This window comes from Beta vulgaris, chromosome 9, assembly GCF_026745355.1.
Source record: "Beta vulgaris subsp. vulgaris cultivar EL10 chromosome 9, EL10.2, whole genome shotgun sequence".
Lineage (NCBI taxonomy): Eukaryota > Viridiplantae > Streptophyta > Magnoliopsida > Caryophyllales > Amaranthaceae > Beta > Beta vulgaris.
This window is the reverse complement of record NC_079210.1, coordinates 36,370,329-36,380,583: the sequence shown is the minus strand read 5'-3', so window position 1 is coordinate 36,380,583 and position 10,255 is coordinate 36,370,329. Positions and strand designations below refer to the sequence as shown.

The 10,255-nt window shown below is 34.9% G+C and overlaps 1 protein-coding gene across 7 annotated transcripts; it reads right to left on the bottom strand.

Moving 5' to 3' along the window:
* Nucleotides 1-2,449: 2,449 nt before the first annotated feature.
* On the bottom strand, nucleotides 2,450-6,986 carry LOC104903659 (mediator of RNA polymerase II transcription subunit 32). Of its 7 annotated transcripts, XM_048636187.2 has the most exons (4): nucleotides 6,892-6,986; nucleotides 6,655-6,785; nucleotides 5,770-6,450; nucleotides 2,450-3,251 (listed from the first exon to the last, which is right to left on the bottom strand). In XM_048636187.2, the coding sequence occupies exon 3, from the start codon at nucleotides 6,202-6,204 to the stop codon at nucleotides 5,770-5,772; it is 435 nt and encodes a 144-aa protein (XP_048492144.1). In that variant the 5' UTR covers nucleotides 6,205-6,450; nucleotides 6,655-6,785; nucleotides 6,892-6,986; the 3' UTR covers nucleotides 2,450-3,251. The 7 variants fall into 7 exon arrangements, with proteins under 7 accessions (XP_048492144.1, XP_048492146.1, XP_048492143.1 ...); XM_048636189.1 differs by lacking the exon at nucleotides 6,892-6,986 and having other exon boundaries at nucleotides 2,450-3,275; nucleotides 6,655-6,882; XM_048636186.1 differs by lacking the exon at nucleotides 6,892-6,986 and having other exon boundaries at nucleotides 6,655-6,879.
* Between the last annotated feature and the right edge of the window lie 3,269 nt (nucleotides 6,987-10,255).

Genomic DNA, 10,255 nt, shown 5'->3' with positions numbered 1-10,255 from the left:
TGCGAAGTGCGAACTACCTGCTGGGGTCTGGGCCGTCTGGCTGCCGTCTCGCTGCCGTCGCGGTGGGGTCTGGCTGCCGTCGCGGTGGGGTCTGGCCGTGGGCCGTGGCTGTCGTCGCTGGCGACTGGTCAGTGGCAGATCGCAGATGTGAATTTGGGTCGCTGCTAGGGAGTTAGAAGTTAGGGACTTAGAGTTTTGGTTTGGGAGGAAAATGAAAAATGTTGACTGGGTGTGGGGGAAAACTGAAAAGAAATGAGTTTAAAAAAAAAGGTTGTTTGAGGTTTCAAACCTCAGACCTCAAACTTCACATCCCGCGTCCCATGAGACATAAAATCACTGGGACACTTGCTTCTTTCATGTTTCATTTTGCACGCATATAGTATATATCTAATATTTAAAATATTTTTTAATTTTAAAAAAAAAAAAACCGGGCAATTTTTTTCCAAAAATCACTGGGTTCACCTGAACCCAGTGAACCCATAGTAAATCCGCCCCTGATTATCAACCAAACACAATTTTACACTTCTTAGGAATTTCAAATACATGGAAAAAATAACTTCCTAGGAAGTATGACTTCCTATATACAACCAAACAAGGCCTAAGTTCATGTTACATTCCATGTCATTGCAAGAGTGCAAGTTTAGGGGTCGTTTGGTTCACTATTTTTGGGTTTCAAGAAATGAAATCAATTATCGATTCTCTTTTTTTTTTTTTGTTTGGTTCAACCCCTCATCAATCCATTACCATTACTTGATGGTAATGGATTCCCCAATTTGTTATCTTCCCTCCCCATCAAGTAACAAAATCCATTACTTGAAGCTAATGGCTACCCTTCATTTTCATTCATTGGCTTGAACCAAACACTCAATAAAGGTAATCATCTTTGTTACCATTCCCCTCCTCTATTTGTATCCATTCCCTTTTCATTCTATATCTTGAACCAAACGACCCCTAACTTCAAGACAATATATTAGGTTGTTAATTGTGTACATCAAAAGTTCAAACTTAAAATGCATTTTCAACCATATCCAGTTTGAGGAGGGTGTTGGAGTTTAGACATTAATTAGACATTAGTTTATTAGGTTGTTAATTGTGTCCTTAATTCAAGCATTAGTTAGTTAATAGCTTCATATTGTGATTTGTATAAAGAGATTAGTGATGTAATTGTTCTACTATTTACCTTTTAGCAAATAATACAATGTAGAAAACTGTTCCATTTCCTCTCTTTCTTCTCTCTAATGTCTTCTTCAATCTAAAACTCATCAATGGATTCCTCTTCTCCTCCTCACCACTTCCTTCCTCCTTAAACATGAATTCTAACATCATCTAACACTTGAAGGTACACTAATTAGCCTTCTCCCTATCTTGATTTCTGACCAAAGAAAGTGGCTTCATGATCATGCATTGGTGGATTTCTTGACTAAGTTTGGGTGGGGAACAGGTCAAAAAGACATAAACTTCTACGAAATATGATTCAAATTCTTTCATTAAATTGATATGAAGTATCCAAACTTTAGATCTATGTTAATCAATCTCGATCTCTCGAAAATTCTTGTCGGACATTAGTATGTATCATGTGTTTAAGTAAGCTACTTTGTGATAAAAGTTCTATGATTTTGGCCCAAAATAAAGGGTGTAAATGTGAAAGTCTTCACAACGATGCTAGATGATTAAGATCTGGCAAGAGGACTGAAGCCAATGAAGAGCAACATAGCTTTTGATAATACACTCGAGATATTTTAAACCATTTTTCATTATTGTTATAATTGACCACATTCTTGGTATATTTACAGCTGAAAGTTGGTCTATTGATGGAGACTACTGTTACAAATTTATTATCGCTTTGTGCTTTTTATCTGATTTGTGACTTTCGAGGAACCCATGTAAGTACTTCCTCCGTTTCATAATAGATGTCACATTGTTGTTAAAACGGACTCTTAGGCAAAATTTCTTAAACATGTTTAAGTAGTATAAAGTAAAGTAGATTAATTGTAGTGATCCCATGTGAAAAGGAGGGAAAAAAAATTGTTGGGGACCACATATAAAGTGAAGTAGATTAGTGTACTTAAAACAAGTTAGTAAGGGTAAAATGGTAAAAATATAAGGCAAAAGTTATTAAATAAGGAAAAGAAAACATTATTGCATCTATTTTGAAACACCCAAAAATGTACAATGTGACATCTATTATGAATCGGAGGAAGTATACAGAATTGAAGTGCAGGAAAGAACACAAGATTCCGTTGTCTGGTCAATGTTACCCACATTCACAGCCTCACAGGTGACGGCATAGAAATCATCTTATCACAACAATGGGCGAAACTAGATGCTATACACGGGAGGGGGAGGATGAGTTTTCTAGGAAACCTGATTCCCATATCAATTCATGATCCATTGAAGACTGCTACATACCAAATGGACAAAACATATGAATGATCTGCTACCCACAAAATAAACAAGTTTCATTACATACTCACTTAGGCCATAGATAGAAACACAAAGATCCTTGTCATGACCAAGCTTAATACAGCAACTACCTATGTTTTAACTTCCAATATGCAAATGTCATGAATAATTACCATCCTAGTATTTTTGAGTTAGCATCCTGGAAAGCAGAAAAACAAGGGGAAAACAAGGTTATTTATCTTCTTCCATTCTTCTTAGGCCCTGCTTTTTTCTGGAAAAACACCATCTTCCCATCAATCCGTGCCTTATAGAAGAAAGTCGGTGGTGTTGTGTCATTTTCGTCTCCTTTATTCTCATGATATACATGTTCAAGGGAATGCCACCAACAAATGATGACAGGAGATCTCCATAACCAATTTCACACAAGGGACTGAATTGAACTCAACATAAGAGCATAAATTGAACTTACAAATTAGCATTAAGCTAAGAAGAAAACACTACCTAGGATAAATAACTCATGAATACAATTTCAATCGGACGATAATTGAGCTTGGATGCTGAAATTGTGAGAGCTGATTTGATTTTGGGAGTGCAGTCGCCAATTCACAAGATTTAAAGAGAGGAGACGACTAATTAGTGTTACATCAGATATTGACACAATGATACTACAGTACGAGAGATATTTCTCCAATCTGTCTGCAGATTTTTCTCCACGCATCTAGCAAAACTCTGAAAGCTACCAGTGGTGAATTGCTGATTTTTCAACAAGCAGCTGCAATATATGTTAAGTTTCCTACAAAGACCAAGTTCTTCTCCAACTATTGAATGGATAACCTTCCTCTTTTGATCTGCCAATATAAATAAAGAAGCAACTAGTGAACTAAAGAATGATGATAAGATCGACAAAACGTCTTGGGTGGACCGGGTTCCAATATTTATTTTGCACCCAAATTGATTTTATCACACAAAAACTTACTATATTAGAAAAGAAAAACCGACTATATCATTATATCATACGAAAACTGATTATATCATAAAATTGACTAAGTCCTACAAAAACTGACTATATAAATGATGATTATTTCTTACAAACTGATTACATCAAACGAACCTGACTATATCAAATCAAAACTGACTATATCATATGGTATCCGGTGCACAATAAGTTATCGTGAACCTGGTCCATTCAAGTTTTTTTTTTTTGCAAGATTGAATAACAGATTAAATGAATCAATCGAGCTAAAAGTTGAGCAGAGGTAACCAAATTTCCAAAATAATCATCATAGTTTAGGCAGAAAACCAGCACATATGTTGTTCCATCAAATTCTAACCAGGTCCACTACAGACAAGGAGCAAACATGTCCCTCTCCCATGAAATGATATTTTAAATTCACTGAGCTGATTACAACCCTATAGCGCTATATAAGCTTCTCCATGCTAAACCTCCATAACTTGACTGGATACTGGAACTATTTGCGTTCCTTGCATTTTACTTCCTCTAGCACACCCAGCTCCCTGTGCATGTACGTCATTGCTAACTCCTCATCTAAATGAGTGTTATAAAGTTACATGGCGGACAACCAAAAGCATTAACCAGAAATTTTTGCAACAATTGCAGGGGGGAAGGTCAAGTTTCAGTCTACACTCCCTCTAGAAAAGGATGTCTCTGTCTCAATACAAGGTCACTCCAAAAGACACAATGTAAGACTATAGCAATTACTAAAACCACATTTCTCTTAAGTCTTTCAAACTTACCTAGCTTTCACGCATCACTTGACTTTAAACCAAAAGCAACATTACTTTTTGGATGACATACTAAAAGTAGTTCCGTTTTCTGTTCAATTCAGAAAGATTAGCCTCGTTTGCCTGCTTGGTTGAAAAGATGTGTCTATAATAGGCTCTCACAGTAAGAGATAGGTCTCTATCTTTCATAAGTAAATAACCAACGGTTAGAACGAAATCCTTATAAAGTGAGACGCAATTTGCCACTCATATTAACTAAACGCCGTCCATATTTTTTTGATACTGAATAATTCTAATATTCCCATTAACCCTTTCTCTCTCCACTTACTTTCTCCCCTGTTTTCTCTGTTTCTCTCACTAACACCATTGCCATCAACTCTCTTGCAAGAGCCTAAAATCAAAGAAATCCCATCCCTTAAAATATGATGAATTCAAGAAACTGCACAATTTAAATCACTTATTAAGTGTAGCTCCCATAAAGGTTTCTCTCTACTCAAAGGAGAAGAAATTGCAAAATCTGCTAATAAAGAATTATTTTTTTCCTCCTGTCTTTCATCTGAATCAGAATCTGAGTTTGGATCCTTGGGATATATGATTACTTGATGGTCTAAAGCTGATTTGGGTTGGTTTCCATAACTCTCTTCCATGTTCATTCACCACTAAGAGACTGAAAAATCTAGGGTGTTTCACCGACGAAGAGCTTGAAAACTCTGTTTTAATGGCTTCTATATCAAGCAGCTATTTCAGGACTATTCCACAGTAACTTACTAAGTAAAAATTTGGCTGGAGAAAGAGGCGACCCGCCGGCATTAAGGGCTCATCTCTGTTGGCTTCCACCGCCACTGCTGCCACCATTGCCACCTCCCTCTTCTTCTTTCTTCTTTCTCCTTCCTCCTTTCTCCATCCCGACCAAAAAAAAAAAAAAGAAATTCACTATTCATATGGAACCGTCCAGTTTTTTTACCGTGATGGAACCTAAAAAACCAGATGGTTCCATGCCAAAAAAAAAAAAAAAAAAAAAAAAAAATTTGAGATGAAATAAGTAAAATAAACATAATACATTCAAAAATACGGGAAATTTTCGTAAAATACAAATGGTAAATAACAACAGCACATTATAAATCATGCAAAAGGGACCGTCTCTCTTTCATAAGTAGATAAGTAATTGTCAACCTGAATTCATTATAAATCATTCACACTCACAAACCCACCAAATATTAGGAACTTCTAATGAGTTACTAACCGATTGGTAACTATTGAATCCCCGCAACATCCCCAAAGATCAATGTATCATTGAGCTTTGTTTATCGTGTTAGAGAGTGAGGAATGGAGTAAAAAGCAATATAACTTGAAACCAAAATGATCTATGATCCTTTCTCTTAAATAATCCAAGAAACTATTATGTCGTAAAAGCGCTAAAAGGTCCCAATTCCTAATATATAAAGTAAAATCTCATGATTCGTCAACTACTTCCAAACTGATGTACCTAATTTTCCCACCACTGAGAAACACATTTGCCTGATATGTATGCAAGTTGTAGATTTCACATTTCATGCAGCAAACTATTACATATTAGCAAAGCATGGTTCACATAAAGATAACAACATTTGCCAACACACATACCTATTGAGCAGTATCCTCTGAGAACCTGGCATCAAAGGGAGCATTAGAGTTAGGGTTTGAAGATCCAGCGCTATTTCCAGAACCCTGCTGCAATTCAATTACAAGCCATCTCACTGCTTTACTCATTTGTTCCAATCTTACAGCACTAATTGGTGGAAGACCAACAATAGGGTGACCAGGCTTCCCAGCCACTGAACCAGTAGCTTCATCCACTAAGCACTCCGATCCTATTCTCTGTTTAACAGACTCCACAAACTCCTCCGCTTGATCACAACCAACTCTGAATAATTCCCAACGCTGTTTAAAGTTCTCCAGAGCAGCATCTGTAGCCGCTGTTTTCTGACTTCCGGATGCTTCTTTTGCTTCTAACACCCCAGCAGCAGCAGCCAGAAAATCTTGATATGCATTATTTAGGGAATCTACAATATTGTCCATATGCACAGTCTTGAAAATATCCTACAATTTCTTTCCGCCAGATAGAATGTCAATTGATGCTGGAAATACGAAATTCGGAATCGAAATTTTTAGATACAAAACAAAGCTTGATGAAATCTGTAACATGTACTCTCCAATTGGTAGAGAGAAATGGAATTTCCCCAGCGAATTTACGGATTGGAAGTTAGGAGAGTTAGGGTTACAAGCTTGTTCTTTTCTGTGTTTTTTTTTCCTGAAAATTCACAACTAACAATCGAAATTTCAGCCCAACTAACAATAAAAAATGACAACAATCAATCAAAATTGAGACTAACAATCAAAATTTTAGCCCAACTAACAATCATAGTTGACAACAATCACAACTAACAATCAAAACTCAGCCTAAGATTCAAAATTCCAACTAAACCAGCACATATTCATCACATATTCACATATATAGAAGAAAGTTACCTAAACAGCTGAACGTCAATCTCCGACGGGTGACGACGAATGACGAACTAACTAATACTTGAACGGACCGACCACGACTTGAAGTTTTGAACGGACTGACGTCGTCGACCGATTTACCGAAAATAGCAAAACTGCCAGTGAGAGAGGAAAGAGAAAAGAAAGTTAAGAGGAGACTCAGAAAATTTAGGAATAGATTTATCTTCTAATAATCAAAGTTAAGAGAAAACTCAAACTCACAACTAAGTGAACAAACAATTGGAGTCCGGCCTTTCATTTTCTCAGATTAGATTTAGGAAGCACAAATATATTGTCATTAACTTACTCATGTTTGGTAGAAAGGATTTGGAAAGAAAAGGAAGAAAGTGGAAGGAAATTTATTACTTTCCAATGTTTGGTTCATCAAAAAAAAATTAAGTAAAAGAAAATGGGAAGAATTGAAAGGAAAAACTCTTTAATAAAATTTCACTTTCCTTTCCTCCCAAAAGTGGGGGACTTTGAAAGGAAAGAGAAAATTTATACCAAACATGATAAGTTAAGGTTTTTTTCCTTTTTCTTCCATTCTTTTCTTTTCTTTTCTCTTCCCTTCCTTTCTCTTCTCTTCCTTTCCTTTACTAAAAATGAACCAAACACACGGTTAAAGGAAAACGTTTTATAGTGTTGAGGAAACTCACCATTTTCTTCGACGACTGACCGATGACCGCACCACTACCTAAACGGGCCGTGGGAATGGCGAGGCGACGACCATCAAGTTGACTAGCCGAGGGAAAGGAGGCAACGAGCGATCTCCGAGAGAGAGGAGTCGAGTGGCGACGAGTTTAGACTAGAGAGTGACCCTTTGTTATCATTTGGCTTCGCCACTAGTTGAGGAAAATGCACCTTTACTAACATTTTTGATGCATATATATTGCAAAGAAAATACCACAATATTAGGGACAATTAAATAAGGTTCCATTTCTTCTTAACAACTACAATAATATAGTAAATTACTTATTCAACATTTAAAACAACCCAGAGATATAACTTGTAGAACTCATCCTCGTCCATTGTTGGCATAGTGATGGAAACCAACCATCTTTTCACATTTAGTACTGGCAAATTGGTCATTTTCATCTTTTATTTCCACTAAACTCGAATCCAGTAATCGATCCACGTGGGTTCGGAGTTGTTCGAAATAAAGATAAAGATAAATTGATTATTAAATTTAAATAAGTTTGTTCAGATTCCAAAGACAACCAATAAATAGTAATCTAACCCAATGTTGCATTTTTGTTTTAAAAAAGAGGGATATATCACCATATATTATCTATGAGTCTGTAAGTATTAAATTTGTCTCATCAAAACAATGATTAGTCTGTAAGTATGTAAGTATTAAACTATGATTAGTCTTAAATCTATAGTACGTAGCACTAATAATCCAAACTCTTTTTTTCTTGCATTTGCTAATCCATTGTGGGTCTATTAGCACTAGAAGAAAAAAATTCAGACTATTACAGAAGATATCACCCATACTTGAGATTTTTTTCGAAATAATCCGGAAGTGAGATTTTTTTTTTTTTTTTGCAAAATAGGAATAGTTTGGATCATTAATGTAAATTTTTCCACAAAAATTAGTTGAACAAAATGATATAATATGCTTTATAAAACTTAAAACAAAATAAAAACAAAACAATATAAAAGTTCTGTATAGAAAGTAGCAAAACAAAAAAGTTAAGTAAAATTGTATAGGAGATTATTGTCATTTGCCAAGAAAAGAAGGTTAGAAGAAAAAAAGGAAAGTAAAATCGTAGAAGAGATTATTGTCAAGATAAAAGGTTAGAAAATAAAATAAGAAGCAAAAGTAGGCAGAATTTTAGATACAAGAATTGAACCCGCGTCGACTGTGAGAGTTTTTTTGGCAAAATAAGTAAAAGTTTAGATCATTAATGTAAATTTTTTCAAAACAAATTAGTTGAATAAAATGATATAATATGCTTTGTAAAACTTAAAACAAAAGAAAACAAAACAAAATTAATGTGTTCTATAGAAAGAGCAAACCAAAAAATAAAGTAAAAACGTATAGGAGATTATTGCCATTTGCCAAGAAAAGAACGTTCGAAGCAAAAAAAAAAAAAAAAAATCGTCTAGGAGGTCATTGCCAACCTAAAAGGTTAGAAGATAATAAGAAGTAAAAGGAGGCAAAATTTTAGATACAAGCGTTTATACGTCGACTGTGAGAGGTCAATGCACTTGTTGCAACCTGACAATCAGTGAACTACTGAACCAAACATGCATATCTAATTCGGTGAATCCACGCTATATCCGTCCCTGCGCCAAACAAACAGCTTTATATATTTGAAGAGAATGACACCATGTTACAAACTTACTATCTAATCTGTTAGCTCTCCTTAAACGTTTTAGAGGGATGTTCTCATAATTCTTTTTTGAAGGAACTTTTTTGAAGGATTGTTCCCAATAAGTTTGAAAAACGAAATTTATTCATCAATACTCATATATTTTCTTGAATGTTCCAAAAAACCTAACATTTTCCATCGTTTCCATATTTTGTATCCCGTTAGAAACAAGAGATAACTCTTCGTATTTCATATTTAAAATTATTAGATTATGCATATAACTCTTAGTTTATCGTCATTGTTAGGTTAAATTTGTATTCTATGTATAATTTGTTAGATAGTTTACCGAGATTGTTTTGAAGGGTAGTTTACTGATATTAATCCTCTTATATATTGTAGTTTGTATATAATTTTGACAAAGCATTGAATATAATCCTGTAATATCTTCCCACTGTAACACGAATAAAATTATTTACATCATCTAATAAAAATAATGCACCTTATTAACTTGACATTTTTTAAGTTTGCTATAACGAATTATATCTATTGGTTGATAAGTTTAATACAATCTTCAACTTCTTTTAAAAAATCTTTTCCAAGATATATCAAATCCATAATTAATTTTAAGATAAAAAAAATATGAACTTCTTTTAACTGAGACTTTGACAGTTGGCTTTCTTGGACGCTACTGTACTTGGACGCTACTTTGACAGTTGACAGTTGGCTTTCTTGGACGCTACTTTGACAGTTGACAGTTGGCTTTCATATCGAGGAATGCATCATGGCTTTGGAAATATCCAGGAAGATGAGGATGTTGTCATGCCGAATATTACACTACTACAAGCAGGGTCGTCCCAAGCGTTACGAAAGCCATGTACGACTACCATTAAACGGGGCCTTCGTCGGTGAGCATGCACTACTATTTAACAACAACTAGTTTTTAGGCCTGTCCAGGTAATTATAATTTTCATTTATTAATATTTTACTTCATAAATATAACACCAAATATTACTTGGTTTGATATTTTTTTTGATTATATGTGTGTTTATATAAAGTAAACACACTAAGAGATAGCGCCGCGTGGCATAATCCCTTGCTTAGGAACACCTTTTAAACATGCTTCTTGTCCTTTTATGCGAGACTAAGTACAAATATATATATACAACATACTCTATACATATGGCCTGGATAGGTGCCTAAAAATCAGGGATTAATTGATACAAATCTTCATTGATATAGGAAATCAGTATTATAGGTACGTAATCTCCTAA

Excerpts from the sequence above, each read along its gene's own strand:
- LOC104903659 (XM_048636187.2), bottom strand. The coding sequence starts at position 6,204 with ATGGACAATATTGTAGATTCCCTAAATAATGCATATCAAGATTTTCTG.